We start from the raw sequence: 22,783 nt of genomic DNA, 5'->3' as shown, positions 1-22,783 counted from the left end.
AGGAAAAGACACAAGCCAATGAGACCTGGTCTCGTGAGCTCCCGAATTTTGTTGGGCAGGTGGAATTTTTTAAAAAGGCTTCCCCATGATTCTGCTCTTCCTGACAACAGTTCTCATGCTTTGATGCATAGTATGATCAACTGGAAAGTTCTTTTTTAAAATACTGGCTCTTACCTCCAGAATTCTGATTTACTTGGTATGTGATGGAGCCTGGACATAGAGATTCCTAAAATCCTCCAGATGATTCTCTGTTTCAGCCAGGACTGAAAATCACTTTCTAATTGATGATTCTCAGTGTAGTATTTTATACTCTGGGTTTTCTGTCAATGGTACCATCATCTTTCCAAAAATACAGTCTTATAATCTTGTACTTTCTCCCTCATCCAATAGTTTTTTCCTTCTCTACTTCTGTATCTATTTTCATGTGGACATTTTCTCACTCTATTCTGGCTGCCCTCCTTTACTCTCAACTAGACCACAGTCATTACCTCCTGTGATGGTTAATGTCATGTGCCTACCTGGCAGGTGTATTTGGCTGAGACTGGCAGACGTTGAGTAAGCTGACTGCCCTCCATAACGTGGGTGGGCCTCACCCAATCAGTTGAAAAATCTGAACAGAACAAAAATACTGGCCTTACAAAGCTAGAGGGAATTCTCCAGCAGGCTGCCTTTGGACTTCAACTGCACCACTGGCTCTCCTGGGTCTCTACCTTGCCAGTTCACACTACAGATTTTAGACTCGTCAGCCTACATATTCATGTAAACTAATGCCTTTTGATAAATCTCCTTCTCTCTATATACATAACCTACTGGTTCTGGTTCTCTGGAAGACCCCCACTAACACAGATTTTGGTACTTGTGAAGTGGCATGCTACTATAACAAATACGTAAAAATGTGGAAGTGACCGGCACTGGAATTGTAAAGGCTGGGAGGGTTTTAAAGCACATGTTAAAAAAAAAAAAAACCAAGGTTGCCTTGAAGGGACTGTTGGTAGGAATACGGGTGTTAATGGTGATTCTCGCGCGGACTCGGGTGGAAACAAGGAACATGTTATTGGAAACCGGAAGGAAGGCAGTCCTTGTTAGAAAGTGGAAGAAAACCTGGCTCAATTGTGTTCTAGTGCTCTGTGGGATGCACAACTTCTGAGTGACGACCTTGGATGTTTAGCAAAGGAGATTTAGATTTGTAAGCAGAATGTTGATGGCACAGCCTGGTTTCCCTCACTGATGTGAGAGGAGAGAGGTGAACTGAACTATTGAGCAAAAAGGAACGAGAAACTAAACATTTAGAAAATTCTAAGCCTATTCATTTTGCAAAAAGTGAGAAAGTGTGTTCCAGATACGAAGGGTGTGATCGAACCATCAATTCCATAAAGATACTGCCCATGGATTTAATCAGCCATCTCCGCAGAAGCCAAAAATAGTGATGGGGTTACACCAACAGACATGCTGCCACTGTGGACCAAAGGGGACAGAAACAGGATGAAATAAAGGAAGGCTTGTAGATTTTGGAGATGCTATGGACTGGACAATAGAAGTCACTGGCTGCAAACATGGCTCATCCTTCAAGAGAAGGGAAGCGTGACCTTGATGGTGATGCAGAGATTGGCTTGGCTGCCACGGCCACCACAGGCCCACAGGTCAAGGCTGTCAACTCCCAGGTTTCATAGGGTAGGGGCCCCCCCTCTGTGGTTTTAGTGGGCCAGGCTGCCCCTGCCTAGAACCACACGGGCAGTGCCACCGCCTTGGGCCAAGGGGATGGGCTGCCACCCCAGTGGGCCTGTAGGGAAAGGAGCCAAAGAGCCTAAAGATGTAATGGCATTGGCCTTGCTAGGATTCGGACTTGCCTGGGACCTGTTCCACTTTCCTCTTTCACACTTGGAAGAGGAATGTCTATTCTATGCCTGTATTCTCTGCCTGGTTGTACATTCAGGCTGGGGAGGAACTTGCCTCAGGATGAAGCATACCTGGAGGGTCACCCATATCTGACTTGGGTGATATTTAAATGAGACTTTAGATTTGGAATTGATACTGAAATGGATTAAGACTTTCGGGGCTGTCAGGAGGGGCTGAATGTATTTTACACACAAAGACATGAATACTGGGTGCCCAGAGAACAGAAATGTTATAGACCGAACTGTGCCACCCCAAGTCCATATATTGAAGTCCTAACTCCCAATGTGACTATCTTGGGAAAAGGGGCCTTAACAGAGGGAATTAAGGTTAAATAAGGTCATGGGGGGAAATCCAACAGGACTGGTGTCCTTCCTTATAAGAACAGGAAGAGACACCAGGAGAGAGTGTACAAAGAAGACAAAGAGAAGGCGGCTGTCTACAAGCCGGGAAGAGAGGCCTCACCAGACACCAGGCTGGCACCTTAATCTTAAGGTTCCTAGTCTCCAAAACTATGAGAAAACAAATTTTTATTGTTTAAGTCAGTCACAAAGTCTATGGTATGCTGTTATGGTACCTCGAGCAAATGAACACTGAATCTCACTTTTCACTTGATAATCCAACCTTCACACTGTCATCAATTTTCTTCCCAAAACAAGATCTAATCATATTGAATCCTTTTCAGATTTTTAACTGGTCAGCAGTCAACATCAGGGTTCCTCAACCCCGCACTACTGACACTTGGGGCTAGATAATTCTTTGGGGACTGTCCTGTGCATTTGGGGACATTTAGGGACATCCCTGGCCTCCACCTGCTAGGTACCAGTAGCGTCTGTCCTCCCAAGTTGTAAAAACCAAAAAAATGTCTTCAAACATCATCAAGTGTCCCCTGGGGGGCAAAACTGTCCTGAATGAGCAGCTCAGCTGAAAATAACCTCAACGGCCTATGATAATTTTTAAAAAAATGAAATAACTGATGTTGGATTTTTTTTTAAGCTTTTGGTAAAACATACCTAACATAAACTTTACCATTTGAACCACTTTTGTTCACGCATCATTTTCCTGATTTCATTTACTTCTCTGCTTCCTTTTAGCTCGGTAAGCTTTGTTGGTTTGTTTGGCAGGGGTCGGGGAGGCATATGGAAATCTATTACTATCATGCTTTCACCGTCAAAACATGTCCTTGGTCTTTCCTTCTTGCCTTTGTATAAAGCCAAGGGACACTGGCTACTTTAACAGCCTTAAAGCAAACTCCGGGAACGTCACCAACGGCACGACCTTTGCGACCAAACCCAGCAACCAGAACTTCATCATCTTCCTCAGTGAAACCCAAACAACCATCATTGCATATAAAGGCTGTGATTTTTTTTTTTTGACCATTCTTGATTAGCTGAATCTTGACACATTTCCTGATGGCAGAATTTGGCTATTTGGCTTCAATTTCTACTTTTTCAAGCACAACCTCTGCATGAGAAGTGCCTCCAAAAGGGTTGGCCTTCAGGGCTGGGCACAAATGGGCTTTCTTTTTCCACTGATCATGCCACGTCTGCTCTCGTCAGTGGCTATGGAGCTTCCAGGCAGTATGAAGCCCCCAAAACTTGCCCATCCTGCTGGGGCCATGGGCGTGAGCAGAAGAGCTCACTGAATATTCTAAAGACAGACACTTAAAATTCTTTGTCAGGCAGTGCAAAGATCTATGTTTCTCTAGGGTCAGTTTCTGACGATCATTTTGGCCATTTTTAAGTGTAGAGACAGCGGCATTAACAAGTTCACATCACTGTGCAACCATCACTACCATGTCCCATGTGTACTTGAGACAAACGATATTTTGTTGGAGAGGGGCAGGGTTCTCCGCTACATTTAGTTGTTGTGTTGCTCAAGGTCTCCGCTTTCTCAACTTATTTTCTGTCTGGCTGTTCCATCCTTTGTTGAAAGTGGGATGTTGAAATTTCTAACCGTTGTTGTACAGCTGCTTGTTTTCTCCTTCAACTCTGTCAACTTTTCCCTTCATGTATTTTGAAGGTCTGTTATTTGGCATGTGAAATGTTTATAATTGTTGTATCTTCTCGCTGTAATGAGCCTTTCATTAATATATAACATCCTCTTTTGTCGCTTTCTTGATTTAAAGTCTATTCTGTCTGATAACCAACTCTCTTTGGGTCACTATTTAATGAAATAGTGAAATGAAAGTTCTCATTCTTTCACTTTCAACCTATTTGCGTCTTTGGATCCAAACTGAGTATCTTTTAGATAGCATGTAGTTGGGTTATTACTTTTTTAAGGCATTCTTCCAATCTCTGCCTTTTGATTAGAGTGTTTACAAACCAAAGCTACAATAATAACAGCTTTTATAACTGTCCAGGTATTTACTTTTACAGAGGTCTTTATTTCTTCATATAGCTTTGAGTGACTGTCTGGTGTCCTTTCATTCAACCTTTATCATTTCTTGCAAGGCAGGCCTAGTGGCAGCAAACCCTCTCAGCTTTTAGTTATCTGGGGATATCTTAATTTCACCATCATTTCTGAAGGACAGTTTTGCCAGATAGAGGATTTGTGGTTAAAGTTTTTTCCTTCAACACTTTAAACATAGCCCACTCCCCTCTGACCTCCAAGGTTTCTGATGAGAGATCTACTGCTGGTCTTACCAGGAGCCCTTGTGTGTGGTAAGATGATTCTCTCCCTTTGCTTTCGAGGTTCTCTTTGTCTCTGGCTTTAGATTGAATTTCATCTTGGTGTAGGTCTGAGTTTATTGGGCTTGGAGTTTGTTGAGCTCTCTGATGTTTACATTTGTGTCTTTAATCACATTTGGGAAGTTCTTAGACAGTAACCCTTTAAAAAGTCTCTCTGTTTCTTTCTCTCCCTTCTCCCTTTGGGATTCCCACAATCCATTCACAGCCTACTTTATGGTGTCCCAGAGTTCCCTTAGATTTGGTTCTCATTTCAATCTTTTTTCTTTCTACTTTTCAGACCTGATCATTTCAATTATCCTATCTTCAAGTTGCTGATTTCTTTTGTCTGCCTGCTTATGTCCGCTTGTGAACCTCATCAATCCATGTTTCATTTCAGTTCCAGAATTTTTTTTTCCTTTTAAAGTTTTGTATCTCCTGTTGATATTTCCATTTGGTCCATGCGTTGTTTTCTTCACTTTGTATTCATTTTATTTTAGCTCTCTCACCACCTTTAAGACAGTTGTTTTAATGTCTTTGTCTAGTAAGTCCATCATCTGGTCTTTCTTTGGGACAGTTTCTCTTGATTCATTTTTTTCCCCTTTGAGCTATCCTTTCCAGTTTCTTTGTATTGTTTGAGATTTTTTTTTGGGGGGGGGGTGAAAACTGGACATTTGAATCTTATAATGTAGGAACTCTGGAGATTAGATTTCTGCTATTCCTCAGGTTTGCTGTTTTGTTTTTCTTTTCCCCAATATTGAATTTGTCTTAACAAAAATATATTCCTTGTCTTCTTAGTTAACTAACAAAGGGAGGAAAGTTAAATAAATCCTAGTATGCCCATAAATGGATTGTAACACATTCATTCAATAAATATTTATTAAGTGCCAGGCACTGTTCTAGCTGCTGAAAACCTAGCAACTTGTTAGGATATAAACTCTACAAAGAAAAGCTCTTGGAGTCTGCTCTGCTCACCAACATATGCCAGAACCTACCAAACAGTAGGCACTGAATAGATATTTAAGGAATAAATGAATGCATTTTAATATGATAAGCTTTTGTAGAGTTACCTAGAAATACAACTTAATTTACCACGCTTTCCATATAAAATTAGGATTTTTAAAGCATTCTTTATATGAACAGCCTTTTTATGTCAATCATACCTCAACAAAGAAAGAAGGTTTTAAGAAGAAAGCAACTCACAAAAGGGAAAAAAAAAGCATCTTTGAAAAACAAAGGCAGCTTCATGTGTCCTGGCACATAATCTAAATGAGGATGGTATGTTTCTACCCGTACAGACACGCATGACCACCGTTCTTTAACCAACACTAGAAACATACCTTTACAGTGTACTGCAACGGCACCCTCGGCGTTTTCACAAATACCCAGAAACTCTTTGACAATGGCATCAGTAGGGGTGCTGCCATCCGCAAAAAAAAGATCATAGTGATCGAAACCGGCATTCGTAAAGCGTTTGGCATCATACATCCTTTTATTCAGACGAATGATGGTAGTAACGTTGTGACTCTTAAAATACGAAATATAGGCCTCAGGAGAATGTTGGTGGTAACCTACATAAAGAAATTCACCAGATGTTGTAAAATGCAGAAAGAAAACAGTGGACAACAATTTCACCTGTAACTGGGTGGGGACAGTATCTGGACTGGGGATTGAATACCAATTTGACTATAACTGTGAAAAAAAAATTTTTTTAAAGTTAAAATCCAGGAAGAATGATGTGCTAAAATGACCAAGCATACTTAATTAAGACACTCCTGCTTAGTTTAACTCTTTGGCCTCTTTCAAAAGAAAATACAGGATGGATATTTTTAATAACAAAATTCTACTGGCCCCATATTTTCGCATACCACTTTCAAGTCTGGTTCTTGAATGAGGTCCACAGAAGGCAAGAAATCGGCCTGGTATTATCCAATTTAAATCTCCGTTTTCTGCTTTCTGCAAAGGGAAGACCAGCACAATTCATTTTTAGATTTAATCTCCTCTCCATGCCCCTTCTCACTACTGAGTATCTGAAGGACTTCAAATCCATTTGCTTCAGCACAAAAGCTGTTTAGGAATGCCCAGGAGACAGGAAACGAAACTGAGCCTGCTATGAGTTATTTCTAGGGAACAGTTGGCCCTCAGTATCTGCAGGTTCCCCATCCGTGGATTCAGAAGGCTGACTATGACACTTGATCCGCAGTGGGTACTCGAATCAATCCCCCACGGGTATCAAGAGACAGCCTTTGGAAAACACAGCTGACCACTGCTGTCCAAACCACACCTAAGTACTTTGGTTATCTTAACCAAGTAAGTTCTTATATAGTTGCTGGTAAGTAATAAGAAAGCAAACTTTTCTGTTCTGAGAGATCTGGAAACATCCCTGATTTCCCGAATGACTTAACTGGCTCTCGATATATGTGCAATCTTGACTTCTTGAAAAAAGGAGGAAAAAATGTACCTATTTAGGTTCCTGGTTTCTCGATATTTACTTTTTATTTGTAGAGAAACACCTTTCCACCATTTTGCTAGCTATTTAATAAGAAGGTCAATGAAAAATTTTCCCCAAGCTTATCAGGAAATTCAAAACGACAAGTATACTGAGATCACAGTATGTTGTCAAGAAAAAATATGAATGTAAGATGAAATAGAAAGCACTTTACTTCCTATTGTTAAGACCCTTGGATTGAATTATTACCACAATTATTGTAACGATAAACAGAGTTGAAATTTAATAACAATAGAAATGGATATACAAAGACTTAAGCAGGAAGTGGGAAACACTTGATGAGGGGGAAGGAGAGAACATAAAAACAAGATCAATTAGCATTACAACTGGAGTGTGTATATGTGCACCAAGGAACAGGTTAGAAGTAAACCAAGAATTGCCTGAAGATCTACCAGCCAGGCAAGTAACCCCTAATCCACTTACTTAACTACCAGCCAAGGGAACTGATGGTCCTTCCACGTTAAAAGATGTAAGCAGGAATGAGGACAGGTGATGCCAGGTGTTCTGATTTTGAAGTAAAATCAGAAAGTTGGAATTTTTTAAAAAGAAAACGTGTGTGATTAGATTTCACTGAATCACAGGCATCATAGATTGTAAGATGCGTCCTGAATTCAGAGAAATTAAAACAGGAAAGATGGGCACCACGGAGTCAATGAAAATCTAGTCCAAAATTTCTAAATACACTATAGAGACTAACGCTACCATGGTCCGTAGCTACCTAAACGGTTCCCTGGGTCTCAGTGCAGTTTTGCTGAAAGTCAATGACATTTGTGGGTGACCCTGCTGCTCCCCAGCAATGTTGTAATTTCTGCATTAGTGACAAGGAAGCCAATTAGCACTTATATTACTCACTGGTTAAAAATACACACACACACACACACACACACACACACACACACACACACTCAAGTGTGTAGAGTGTGTGCTTAGCATGGATGAGGTCTGGGTTCAAGTCCCAGTACCTCCATTAAAAAACTAATTAAATAAATAAACTTAATTACCTCCCCCCCCAAAAGAAATTTTTTAAATAATAATAATAATGATAAAAACAGAAACAAAAACAAAAACACACACACACAAAGGCATCCCTGTGCTACACTGAAGGAACACCAACTGGTGTTTTTAGTAGTTTTGCTTATCTAAAAAGGGAAAGTGTATTTTATTAGAAATGTTCGATTTTATAAGGAGAAGCACAAAAGTGCTGTTATACTCAGTAGTTAAGATGGTAAATACACACTGTACTTTAGAAATGTATTGCTGTTACAGAGAAGTCAAGGTAGGGTTGGTCTAATGGATCATTCACTATGCTTTTACACCTTTGGTACATCAGGGTTATGACTGATGGTGACTAGTAACCCAATTCATCAAAAAGTAGTTCAGATATACCTAGGAGTTCAAAATAATAGTGACTTCAATAACTTGATTGTGAAAGAGTAGTTATCTGAGGGTTCAAGACACTACTGCATAAAATGCCCTTCATCTGTGGAATCACTCCATTATTAATGAGAGTGTCTGCTCAAGGTAACTATAGCAGGATTAAAAAAAAAAACAAAAAACCAAGGTTCCACAAGTATTCTTGCCCAGAAAAGACTTTCAGTATAGCATCTTACTCATTATCTACTTGGAGGGTGGAATGGTAGAATCAAATTACTCATTCTTTAAAAAAAAAAAAAAAAAAAAAAAACCATTAAACATGTACAGGACGTCTGTGGTTTTGCCTGCCTGGACTCTCTCCCCGCTGCATCTCCCTTTTTTTGCTGTCTGTAAGGTCTGATGGGGCTGACCCCAGATCCCCGCTCCTGGGATAGCCAGGGTATTCTATGCCCACTGACTTCCCACTCTCGCCAGAAACACAGCCTGGTTCAGGGACAGAGACACGATCTAAGCCAAGCCAATGAGAGAACTGGTGGGTCCTCTGCCGGAACCAGGGATGCTCTTTTCCAATGAGTTTGGGTGAATCAAAGCTGCCGGTACCCATCATTATTCCTACTGGGAAGGGCTGGCCTCGGAACAAAATTAGCTTCAGCCGAGTTTCTGGTGAGTGTCTGCGTACCTGAATCTGGTCATGCATGAAGTTTCACTTGCTCCTGGACTTCTTATTCCTGTAAATCAATAAATATCTCCCCATTTTATTTAAGCCATTTGTGTTTACCTTCTGTCATTTGCAACCAGAAGTATCCTGACTTCATACAAACAATAGGTTATGATAAAAACAGGTATTTTCCAGAGGTAATCAGATGCGTAATGCTAAGGGTTTCACAAACATTATCTCAATCGCTATATAAAAGTCAACAGTATTAAAAATTTAAACAAAAAATTAAAGAAAAATATCTAGGAGCACACTAATTCACCGTAAGGATGTATCAAATGCAAAAATCAGTAAGAACCAGGACTGCAAGAAATGAGAGTAAGAGAATAAAGACTTGAGCTTTTTTTCCTAAACACATGTTCAATTTTTTTCAAAAACAAGACTATTACCTCTGAAAGTAAAACATGTATAAAGCAGTTAAAAATAATATCCTTGAAAACTTACTTCATAGTATTCATATTCATCAAGGTTAAATGAGTTGAAATTAAGGAAGTCAAACTGCATTGCCTAAAATCCAAAGGAAAGCTTTTTAAGAACAAAGATGCAAAAAAGGAAACAATTTCCAATCCAATTTCTTAATAAGAACGATCAGGAGGCACACCCAGAAAACATTACTATATTTAGATTATGTCCCACTGAACAGTTTTCAAGAGTCTTTTAAATGTTTCCATTAGCAAGAAAATTAGTTATAATAATATTTGCTTTAATTTTATTTTTTATTTCCATTCATCAATCATCCTATCCATGCAAGATCTAAATAATCAAGCCTTCAAAGTAATCCTACTAGTTTATTAGATCAACACCACTCAGGCTTCAAATATAATGCACAATATAATAATTGCTAAATAAATAACATAGAGGAGAGAAACCACGGGTTAGCTTATCCCCCAAAATCCCACACACTTCATAAACATCTGTACTTTCAAATTCTTCTGAACAGTTGAGTAAAAGATTAATGTTTCCTATACTAAAGACAGCCCAGAGACCACCACTAAAATTCAAAATTTCAAGGGAAAAAACCTTCTTTCAATAAGAAAAAAAAATATGTAAGATTTTCCTCTTCTATTCTGTAGTGTCACTCTGCAGTGCAGTCGGCAGAGCATGCAAAGCAAAATAAAGAGGATCTATTTTCTGAGACAAGGATGAGCTGGTGGCCTCTGACAAGCGTTCTTCCTGCTTACTGAGCCAGACAATATGTAAGCAAGAACTCTTGATCAACAACGTATTCTTGGTTCAAAAGGGGTGATTCTGTTAACCCAGTTTTCAAAACTTAAAACGACTGAAATATGAATGAGAAATAAGAGGGCTACAATAACAAGCAAAAAGACTCTTCTTTTATAAACTATAGTTATTTAAGTTCTAATTCCAAGATGGAATCCATGATGACTTTTATTCCTTTGAATTCAAAATACCCAATATATGTCATACTTGGACTAGAGATGGTCCTAAGAGAATGATACAATAAAATGCTGTTTGCAGAGAATTTCTATTCTCTTTTGAATTTCATAAGAAGATCCTATTAGAATTAGCACTAAAATTAAGACATAATTACATTTTTAGATGTTTCAAATATGCAATATTCAAAATCAGTTACAAATGAAAAAATGTCTACATTGAAAATCAGAAGCTGTAGTCTCTTAAATGAAACTTAACATAGCACGAAAAAAAGCAAAGTCGCTGGATTCAAACCCCTAAATTAAGGTTCATCCTTTTTGCCTGATACAGGAAAAAAAAAAAAGGTTTATTAATTAATCTCTGAATCTGTACACTAAATAGCTCTCTGAGTTTAATCCTTACCATTTCTGTCAGAATTCTGAGAAAGCAACCATGTTTCAATACACAAGAAAGTAAACCTGGGTCCCTTTTGCCTCTGAAAATGACAAGTCACATAAAACTTGAGACGTTGTCGAAGGCTTATTTGATCCAAGGGCTCCTGACTGACAACTGTCATTTCTGGCGCTGTCCTGACATGCAAGCAATATACATAAGGGAGTAAGTGTTATAACCAGGGTCTGGTGCATCATGCGACCCCAGGGCACCCTGTTCATTTAGAATGTGATAGGAAAGGTGTCCCCTGGAGTCAAAGACAGCAAGCAACCCTGGTTGTAAAACACAGGAGTTATTTTTAAAGAGCTCTGACAAAGCAGTAGTGACCTACTTAGGTTTATATAAAACCTAGTAACAAATTACTGGGCTATTCAAATTCTGCTGTTGAACTAGAAATTGAATGCTTGAAGATACAAAAACAAAGTGTTTGACACTTACTGTGTTATAGAAATGTCTGTTGTAAACAGGATTTGCGGGAATCAGACCCATAAAAGGTGAATCAGAAAGAACTAGGAAACCAGTCATCTATTTGTTTCTTGTTTTCCATACAAATCACAACACATTCAAAACCAACTCTGAATTTAGAACTCAATTACATAACTGTTTCTTATTGTTTCCTGTTGTTCAGGTGGCTTTTCCCTCAACTCATGCAGAGAAGCACTCAGATTCAGAATAATCTGTTTTCTGGTTTGGTGTCATTCTGAAGTTGGTGGGGAAATGGGGTTCCTCTGACATCATACACATCTTGGAAGATCTTTGGGGACGAAGGCTTCACTTTTCTCGGGCTGTACCTGAGTTCTCCAGCACAGCACTCGTCACATCCTACAAGTCACTTACCTTCTTTACTGCATAAAAACAGTCAAGAAGTGTAATGTAGAAATTGCAGCTCCCATAGGCAGCATCTCTGAAATCCCAAAAGGATCGAAATACACAGCTCAGTTAATTTAATTTTCTGCTGTACATTTATCTCAAGACAAAGCTGATTAGAATTTAAAAATCAAACACGCACAGGACAAGTCTCAAAAAAAAAAAAAAGAAGAAGAATTTTTGCCTTTTGGTTTTTAAATAAAAGATAAGTCACTGCTATAAATTTTACTGCAGTTTCTACCTACGCCAGTAGACACTGTTTTATAATTGTTGACCATTAATGACAACAGGACCACATCCTAAATTTCAAATGATCTCTCTAGATTCCTTTTGGCTTTGATAGTTGAGCTTCAGAAATTCCTTCTTGAGTTCAACTTCTCAACAGTATGTACTCTTCCCTCCAAAAAGGGTAAGGTATTTGATTTTTTTTTTTAATTCAAACTGGAAAACACCACATAAACTGTATCAGGAAAGACTGCCTTTTGATCCTGTGTATACATACGTGGTGTGGGGAGGTGTAAGTTTCTGTGCACGTTTATCTCCATCCACGCAGGAGAAAAATACTGGGAAATCAAGGTAATATTTGAAACACTAGGTGCAAGCTAAAAAGCATTTTGTTCCTCTCCAATTTAACTGGATAACTTCTTCCTGGTTCCTTTTTTTTTTTTTTTTTTTTTTCAGTTTCTTTTTTTTTTTTTAATTTTTGGCAGAGCAGTGGGGAGAAGATAATTAGGTTTATTTTCGGAGGAGGTACCAGAGATTGAACCTAGGACCTCGTGCATGCTAAGCATTCTTTTTTGGTTCTTAAAGGACAGCAGTACCAAAGAAACCACAGGAACTAAGGCATCAGCTACCTTTAGTAGAATCACTTTCCTCTTGGGGAACTGCTTAAACTAGGTTACAGACAACCCCGCCAATACTGCATCAACACCTATCAGTAATCTTACTACGAATGTCTCAATGTAGTTAACGTCTCAAGATTTTGTCCAGAAGAATAAGCTATTTCTCCATCCCCACCTGCTTCTCCTTTTTGGCTCTCTTGAGTCATTACAAAGTGAAAATGCTTAGAATTAGGCAAGATAAAATTAATTATGGTCATTCCAGGCAAGCTGAACAATGTGCCTGACTGAATGGTACTTACTTGGTCCCAGTGAGGAACCAGGTTGCAACTGGAGCCATGATTAATTACCTGCCTTGGTTGGGTTTTCACACTGTAATTTACCTGAAAAACTACACTGTACATTTAAATTTTTTAAATACAGTACAAACCTTAAGAACGTAGACTACTATAGCAACATTAAACTAACAAAGAAGAAAGGGCATCCTTTTCAGCTCGAAGAGTTTTAGACGTTACTGTCTGAATTGGTTAGAATTACTGCAGTGTGTTAGATGTCAGCCTTCACGAGGACTGGACACAGGGCCTTACGACATGCCATTTTTGTCCTGTAAGCTTCTGAATTTAAAAGCTGCTCTTCCGAAAGCTAGAAAAGGTCTCAGTGGAACCTAGAAAATGATTTTACCAAGAGCTTCTTGGCAATATTCAGGAAGGAGAAAAACAAGATGATCTGCCGCGTTAAGTTCTGAAGTGTGCCCACTGGGCAAGCAGCACCCACGTTAACCCCATCTGTCAACCCCATCCGCCAGAAAGGCTGATTCTCAAGCCCCATGCCCGGACCTAGGAGACAGCCGTTCTAGGGGTGGCGCCAGGTCCCGCAGGTGACTGTGATGTTTGCTCAGGCTTAAGAACCACTGACCTATAGAATCAACACACACACACTTGTTCTGTACAAATAATTTTTTTCATAGAATAAGGAATGTTTTTAAGATGGAGAAGCTAAAATAGGGAAATAAACTAGTTTAGTCTAAACCGAAATCAAAATTATCAGTGGAAAGACGCTGAACTCTCAAACTGCATTCCAACGTTTCTCACCAGGTCTCCTGTTACCTATGATCACCGTCTTCTTGATATACTGATAATTCTCTTCCAATCAAGTTGAAGACAGGTTGATTCAGTTTTTGTGACAACCCGATGCATTTATTCAATGTATATTTTTTGAGGACCTACCTGTTTGGGGGGGGGGGTCAAGCCCTTCTCCATTCAGTGATAACTTGACAAGCTTTGATCTGGGCTTGGATAAAGGTTTTGCCTCATACATCACACTATCTAACTAGACAAGAATCTTTCTTTATTCACTTATGTTTATTTCATTAACACCTCCAACTTTAAACACACCCACACCTCCTACCCAAACAGACTTCTTCCGAACGGCAGAGCTGCAGCAGCTACAAATGTGGATGTAAGTCTTTGTTGTGGGCGGAACTTTATCACTAAGATCATTTAACAAACTTGAAAAAGCAGGTGAGAATCAATAAAGGAGCACTGCTTAGAAACTGCACAACGATGCCAAACACTAAGAAAACAAGTTTTCATAGCAGCCTGTATTCATAATAGCCCCAAACTGCAAATCACCCAAGAATCCATCAAAAGGGTAATGGACAAATAAATCGTGGTATATTCATAGAATGCTACACAAAAGCAATAAAAACAGGACAAACGACTAATACGTGCCATCACATGGATAAGCCTCACAGACATTATGTACTTAAAAAGCTAGCTCCCAGCTCTGCAAAAATATACGCTGTATGATTCTACTTACGTAAAGTTCAAAGGTAAGAAAAACCATCGGAAAGGGGCGGGGATCAAAGGAAATCCTCATGGGGGCTGACAATGATCTGTATCTTGAACTGGATGGTAGTTACATACAAACATGTAAATGTCTGCCGTGCTGTATACATAGGAGTCGTGGGGTTTCTGTGTGTAAGTTATATGTGAATTTGAAAAAGAAAAAATAGGTATGTGCAGCAAATGTTAGCTAAGGACCAGGCACTACACCAAGTGTTTCCTGTGCGGGAAGCTACTTAATCCTCGCATCTCATTAGGGTGAATTACTGTCGTTCCCGTTTATAGACTAAGAGACCAAGGCTCACGTTTGTAGAGAACCTCAGATATTAGTGGAAGACCTGAGAGTCAAACTCCCATCTGATGTGAACAGCCAAGCTATTAGCAACCATGCAATTCTCTCTCTCTCAAGAAAATAGAGAATAGAGACGGAAAAAAATCAACTAAGAGGCAAAAGAGGATCACAGGCAACACTAAAGAACAGAAATACATGTTTTTCAGTGATCCCAAGGTATTAAGAAAATGTGGAACCATATTTTATACTGTTTTTTCATTTACACAGGCAGAGAAATATCCAGTCTAACTCATTAAGAAATCATACATACGTAGACACACATTTTAAAACTCAGGGTTGAAGAATTACATGTCAGTTAAATTAAATTGAATCACATACTCCTATGGTGCATAAAGAAGCTATTAACTATAAATGAATGCTATTCTTGCCCAATCCTTTGTTAACAACACTCTGTTAGCAGTTACATTGATTCCGTGCAGTTGAAGTGGCAAGGATAAAAGACTGTAGTGGAATTTCTGTCAAAACATTTTCAGGCTTTATTAATTCTGATCGGCCTACTTTTAATTAGTAAGAACTGTTCCAAATACTATTTCATAGAACAGTAAAATGTAATGAAGCGTTGGATTTTTAAATCTGCCAAAGGCTAATACTTTTGTAAATAATAACATTGCACTATTACATACCCACAATAATGCAATAATCTTATTTTTGTAAATAAAAATGAATTAGAAAAATGGAATAAAAAAAAAACGCCTAAAACACAAGCCTACATTCTTATAGCATTTGCTTCCACAGACACAAAAATACTCTATTAATTGCCAACACTTCTCTAAGATCTTACTCTCAGTTCCTATACTTATCATAGGCTGGTAACAAAAAGCTCACAGGCTGGCACTAGTTCACAAGCCAAATTTTATGCTTTAGATAAATCAAATACCTGGCATCAATGACTGAAGAGATTCAAATATCACAAACCTGAACTGTTTCTAGCTCAGTTCTGTTTTTTTAAAGAATTACTAATTTTTGTTCTTGGGACCAGAAGTAACTAATTTCATTTTCACAGTGCTCGGTAATTTAAACACAGGTATGGCAGTAAACAACATGCATTCTATTTCTGACCCCTGTGTTTAAATTAACACAAAACCTCTCTTGCACCAACAATGTTCCGTGGATCCTTTCTTAGATTATGTGAAATGTGGAAGCTTATTCCTATTTCAGGACCTAGTGTTATAAACGTTAAGAATGGCACTATTATAAAGGATTACTGTTATAAAGAAGAGTTCTGTAGAACAAAATTATCACTGTATATCAATGTGGCTCAGGGACCACAAGTATCATCATTCCTTCTCAAGGAAGTATATGGCTGCTGTTGTAAGTTGAGAAGAAAAATGGAGTATTCTCCAGATTAGAAAATAACTTTGATCTCTTCCTACCCACCTGAAAGAATAATTAAGATCATCCACTTGCCAGGAAGAAAGGCAGTGATGCTGGGTTCAAAGCAATTCTTCTAACTGGCTAGATCACTAAAATACAGTCTTTTGTTCAGTAAATACTGAACTCTGCAGACTGTCCTCACAAAAAAAATCTCTATAAATGCAGTCTATCTATGGACGGTCCTATGGAGTTATTTAAGAAGGATATTCTGCCTAAGGTTAGAGAGACCCATCCCAAAACTTGTCCACAATTAAGTCAGGTTCATAACCTTACCCTTTAAAGGCAAGGCCATACCTTCAAAATCAGGCATTCAAGGAATATGCAACAATCCTAAAACTATTAACGAATTTGCAGGTGAAAGAATAATACAGTATTTGAAATTATTAATACAGCATGCAATGAGTAAAATCATTTCACACATTTATTATACATTAAGCACCATACAAGTATTTAAATTATACCGCTAAGTCAAGTACTTTGATAAATAGGTAGAGAAACTTTTAGAACTTCCTTTGACTTAAAGGGGGGAAAAAACCACAAGTGTTTTCAAAATATCTTCAACACAATCACCTGGTCACTGTGAGATGAGGATGTCATGCATTTATATAAAGACATTATTTATTTACTGCCTCTATGACACAGCTATTTGTTTTTTCAAGTAGTGGTACTCAATATATTATTATTAATATATCTTATGCACTATTTCTGCTGGCTGTGTCCCTAGGAACGGGAACATCATTTTTGCTCCGGAAGTAATTCGTGATTACTGGGAAAACTTACTTCTTAACTCCTCAGGACCAAAACTCTTCAGAGCACTAAGCTGAGTACTGTCATTCCAGGATTCTCAACTGATTTTACAAAGCAGTTTCCATCAGTGGGAGTGGTTCTCACCACTCATATAGGACCAACTCACCACTAGCACCAGCACCACGGAGATCTGGCAACGCCTGGAGACGTTTCTGGTTTTCATAAATTAAATTGGGGGCGGGGCGGTGAGGGTGTTACTGACATCCAGTGGGCAGAGGCCAGTGATGCTGTTAAACATCTGCAGTACACGGGACAACCCCTCTGCAACAGAATGTCAACAGCATCACTGCTGGGTAGCCTAATACGGTGGTATTTGTACCCACCGCAAAATGACTATTTATCAGTTCTTCTTTCCAGAAACATCTAAACCAAGATACATCCAGCAAGGGCCTGATTAAACGAATCTGCCGTAACATTCTTATATTTACCTGAAAGGAATATAGGCTGTATCTCCAAACATTAATATTCTATACGCTTCTTCTGGAGTTTTCCCCAAATATATAACCTACATTTGAAGAGAGAAGAAAAAGGCAATTTACTTCAAAATGAAGACAGTACCGCCACTGCAAAGCTCTGTACAATTTCGAGCCAATCAACTGAACCTGTTTCCCCAGCCTTCCCAAGGACCCTGTCAGCCACCTGCTGTCCTCAGTGAATTCCCTGTCTGTCTAACTCTGCTGCCACAGCTGGTTTCTGTTGCTTGCAGCAAGAGCCCTGACCAGTAACTTTTTACAACAATCTTCCGTGGTAAGAAGTGGAACATTTTAGGAAGAGATTTGCTCAATCAAGATGGCACACTGAGCACGCGCTTTCAAGCTCACCTCCTTTCCAAAACTCCGCTGAAATGACAGGAAAGAGGTGTGTGGGAGATGGCAGTAGGGGATGGACTGAGACTGGGACTGGGATGAGGATGAGAGGACCATGCAAGCAGAACGAAGATTTTGATGAACTCCATCCATTTCGTTTTAACAACTAATAATGTTGTACAAGTTTCCTATAAAACTGCATTTGTTTCCTGTTGTCACTTGCTGCTTTTATCTTCAGAACTATGTCATGCTTCAATTTCCAGCTGGTAGACTACTTCAAGCAGATTCATTAGCATTTGGGGGCCATAGTTGGAATTCTTTGCATTTCCAAAGTATCTTGTGTTCTGCCTTGACATTTACGGACTTGTACATACAATTTCAGGTCGGCAGTCCTTTGCTCTCACCAGTTTATAAATGTTGTTCTGCTGTCTTCTCATGCCCAGGAATGCAGAAATATTTTACCAGTCTCATTCTCTCCCCTTCCTCCTCCTCACAGGTAATTCGTTCTAGAAACCTGGAGTTTGAGAACTTCCACTGTCATCCCTCTAAATAAGTCATCCCCCCGCCGCAATTAGGTTTGCGGGACTTTCTGACCCGCATTCCAAATTCCAGCAAGGCATTTTCCACCCATAGATGGAGGTGGAAGAGTCCACTCATATTATTACCAAAATTAGGATTCAATTCTAAAGCTTACTTTGAGGTAGAATACATTTTAAATATTGACTAGTAAAAAGGAATCACTAAAAAATTTAATTACAAACTTTTAATCTCCATCACTTAACTTTATACATACGAGCTGTTTCTTCAACCAAGTTGCGAACATTCTGAAGTGGGGACCCACGTCTTACATTTCATTGTAACTCCTGGTTCATATATTATAGACAGACTCTGACGGAATGTTTAATTCACTGAACTTAAACCTATTTATAATAGTTAGGAAACTTTAAGATAATTGATGAAAGGTTGATATAAATGTAAAGATACAATTGGATTAAGAAAAATTATGGGGAGGGTATAGCTCAAGTGGTAGAGCACATGCTTAGCACGCATGAGGTCCTGGGCTCCATCCCCACTACCTCCAACAAAAAACTAACTAAATAAATAAACCTAATTACCTCCTCCCTACAAAAAAAAAAAAAAATATATATATATATATATAGAAATCAAAGACCCAGCAAGAGTCTCTGAAACTCAGAAGGACATATCCGAATAAGACAAGTTGTCGCAGTTGACCCAGCTTCCGCAGGCATTTTACCAATTTTCTGTTTTAAGACTCATAAATGGAAAATTTTCCCAGTGTTTACCCTGTTTCTGAAAATATCATCCCATTTACTCTAAGAATAATACAAAACTATAATCAATTATACAGAATCCTCTACCACTGATTTACCTAGAGCAGCATTCAAACCCACATCCACAAAGAACAATCAATTCCAAGAACAAAGAAATGGCTTTGTTATCTAGTATCAAACAAATTTTCAAGTGCAATATTACTGATTCATATAAGATTGTAGTTTATCATGAATTAATTAATCAAGATCATCTATAATCACACTCAACATATTATATTTGTCTATATATTATTTAATCTACACTTAGATCTTTTAAGCATCAACCTATCAAATGACTTTCTACTATATTACTACTAATTTGGGAAAAGATTGTAACAGTTCTCTTAATAAAAACAAGTCTTTTAAATTAAACCTCCTCCCTTTTTTCTCTAAATTTACCCACTCTCCTCTAGTCTCCAACCTGCTTCTTTTCTTTTCTAAGACTTGCTGAATAACATTAGTAAAGCCTTTTCTTTTTTCCATTCTATTTTAGGACCTTCTAGCAGACCCCTTCCAAAAAATACTCCTATTACCAAAAGTAATAATAATAATAAAAAAATAAAAAATAAATTTTAAAAAATACTTTGAGGCCAATGAGGGTGAGATTATGGTTTGATTCATTTATGTATGTATGTGTATATATACATAATTTAAATAAATTAATTAAATGAAATCCAGAAATCTCTTTCAGAGTTCCCCTAAATTTCTCATAGGACCTTCTCTCAAATTATATAAATTTTTCCTTAAGCACCAGGTGGAAGATAATTTTCCGACTCAAGACTGAGGTTGCAACAAGTTTATACTGTACAGCACAGGGAACTATATTCAGTATCTTGCAGTAACTTGTAGTTAAAAAGATTATGAAAAGGAATATATGTATGACTGAAGCACTGTGCTGTACACCAGAAATTGACACAAGTTGTAAACTGACAAAGACACAAAAACAAACAAAAAGACTGCAGTTCTTTGGTTTACCTTTAATTACTAAAATTGCAATGTTATTATTCCCTTCTAACATTCAAAACAAAAATAGTCTAATACATTAAATAATTGTGGGTTTGCCTCGGAATACAAGTTCAGTTCAAAGAACACAAGAACAAAGTAACATTTTTTCCTATGGAAAATCAAAATCTAAATTCCTAGTGATGAACTTCTTTTTCTTTTAAACTGAAGTATAGTCAGTTTACAATGTTGCGTCAATTTCTGGTGGCCGGCATAAAGTTTCAGTCATATGTATACATACATATATTTGTTTCTGTATTCTTTTTCATTGTTGGTATGTAGACATACAGCTGTATGATATATATTACATAGCTATATAGATTATAGGTGATGAACTTTTAAAAAATGTAATTCTTAAATTCAGTTGGGGAATGCCTGTAGATATTTTAGGCACAATGAGATAAGCTGGAGGAAATTTACAGATTCAGAATAAGTTTATTTACATAACACTACAGTCTGCATATTTGTGTCCCGTCCAAAATTCTTATGCTGAAATCCTAACCCCCAAAAGGTGATGGTCGTGGCAGATGGGGCCTCTGGGAGGTAGTCAGCCATAAGGGCAGAGCCTCATGAATGGATTTACTGTCGTATAGAAGAGGCTCCTGAGAGATCAGCAGGTCCTCCCGCCACGTGAGAGCACTCACCAGGCCATGCTGTCACCCTGTTCCTGGGCCCCAAGCCTCCAGAACTACAAGAAATAAACTTCTATTGTTTCTAAGACTCCCAACTCCCAGTCTCTGGTATTTTGTTATAGCAGCCCAAATTGCTAAAAGACACATAATCAGTGAAAAAAATGTTTGCTAATAATTTAGAATTTTTAATTTTACACCCAGTCACCTTCCCTAGTCAAAAGCCCTTCCCCAATAAAATTATGACAAATTTGTTCATTGAGAAGAACCATTGAAATGGCTCCTGTATTAACCAAATTCTCAAATTAGTAAACTCTAAATCAATGCAATATATGATGCTTCACTGTGTTCCTGGCAATCTGGAAGGTATGTGCTTCTCAGATTCTTCTGGTACAGTTTCATGAGAAGATAGATAGATAGATAGATAGATAGATAGATAGACAGACAGACAGACAGACAGATAGATGATAGATAGATAGATAGATAGATAGATAGATAGATAGATAGATAGATAGATAATAGATAGATATAGTAATGGCCACTCTAACCCCACACTGCTGTCTAAACATATAAAACAACAAAAGAGATATTAAACAGCTGTGGCAGCCAGCTTCCAGGACAGCTCCAAGGATGCTCGTCTCCTGGTATTTCCACCCTCAATGAATAGGTCGCCCTGGTGTAAACAACAGGATGTTGACTGCAGTCATGGCAGAGTGTGACTTCTAAGGCTTGATCATAAAGACATTGTGGCCTTCACCTTGCTGTCTCTAGGAACCCTCACTCCAAGTGAACCAAGCTGTCGTTTTGTGAGGACACTCGGGCAGCCCAGGAAGCGAGGAACAGCAGCCAGTGCTAACTTTCCAGGCGTGTAAACGGGCCATCTCAGCAGTGGGCCCTCCAGCCCCAGTCAAGCCTTCAGATGACGGCGGCCCAGGCGGATCCAGAAGCAGACCCACCCACGTGAGCCACTTCCAAACACCTTCCCCACAGAAGCTGTCTGAGACAGCGTTAGGTGTGGTTTTAAGTCACTAAGTGATGGGGGGTTCTGCAAGGCGGCAGTGGATATAACACAGCAAACAGTAATTGATCATCTCAGTTTGTAGATAGTAGATAAATTTTTAAAAAATGTGACAAGTGCACAGATGGAAAGGTAAGGAAGCCCCACGGCTTAGGGAGCATCAGTAAGGAGAACTTGCTTTTGTCTCTCTCCCGGGTAAGGAATCTCTTTGCAGGAGCAAAGGGCAATCTCACAGGAAAAATGAAATACTGGGGCAGTAAATACTTGAGAAGTCACAATACAGGTTTTTTTGGTTTTGTCTTCTATGGGGTTTGGGGGTTTTGTTTTGCTTTGTTCTGTTGAACAGTACTGCAGCCATTTCTAGGACTCTCACCATTCCCATTAAAAAATGACCATCTGCCTAACCCAGCCCCTGGGAAAACTTCTGATCCTCGATTACTGCTCTGTGTTTCCAAACCTGGGCGAGGCTTGCTGAGTGATGAACTAGGGAACTGAAACGGGTCACAACTTGATCGTGTATAGTTTCAATTCCGACAAGTCAGGTCTCAAGCAATAAACCCCAGTTATTCAGACACGTGCTTCTCATTCTTATCCTTATGCAGAACGTTTTGAAGTTTAATCTGGGTACTTATAGAAGCCTTTGGTATAGTTTTAAAAACCAAAACATTACACAAGTCACCATAGATGAGAGTTAAGAATAACAAAGGGTATTTAAATTCCAACAACAAATGTGGCAACCGAATAAACCAGTAGACTATTTTCAAATACTCTTCATGGAGAAATGTCACAATGTTTCTGGTATTTAAATATTTTTACATCGGCCAGATGACACAGTCATCCCTATGCCAAGAACCTGACTGATCTTTTTTTTTTTTTTTTAAATCACTTTCTCCAGATTAACAACAGAATGTTCATGAATCAATGCAGGTT

The 22,783-nt window shown here is 38.6% G+C and overlaps 1 protein-coding gene and 1 pseudogene across 7 annotated transcripts in view; both read right to left on the bottom strand.

Moving 5' to 3' along the window:
• CDC14B (cell division cycle 14B) overlaps nt 1–22,783 on the bottom strand; it is a 97,094-nt gene that overhangs the window by 24,309 nt on the left and 50,002 nt on the right. For all 7 annotated transcript variants that reach the window (XM_074363039.1, XM_074363035.1, XM_074363033.1 and 4 more), the window contains exons 5-9: nt 17,496–17,572; nt 11,822–11,888; nt 9,602–9,664; nt 6,428–6,515; nt 5,900–6,130 (exon numbers count right to left, since the gene is read on the bottom strand). In XM_074363039.1, coding sequence (XP_074219140.1) covers nt 5,900–6,130; nt 6,428–6,515; nt 9,602–9,664; nt 11,822–11,888; nt 17,496–17,572 — 526 coding nt within the window. The remainder of the gene's footprint in view (nt 1–5,899; nt 6,131–6,427; nt 6,516–9,601; nt 9,665–11,821; nt 11,889–17,495; nt 17,573–22,783) is intronic.
• On the bottom strand, nt 8–5,888 carry LOC123611982 (small ribosomal subunit protein uS12-like; annotated as a pseudogene).

Source organism: Camelus bactrianus, chromosome 4 (genome assembly GCF_048773025.1).
Source record: "Camelus bactrianus isolate YW-2024 breed Bactrian camel chromosome 4, ASM4877302v1, whole genome shotgun sequence".
Lineage (NCBI taxonomy): Eukaryota > Metazoa > Chordata > Mammalia > Artiodactyla > Camelidae > Camelus > Camelus bactrianus.
This window is presented reverse-complemented; position numbering and strand designations above follow the sequence as displayed.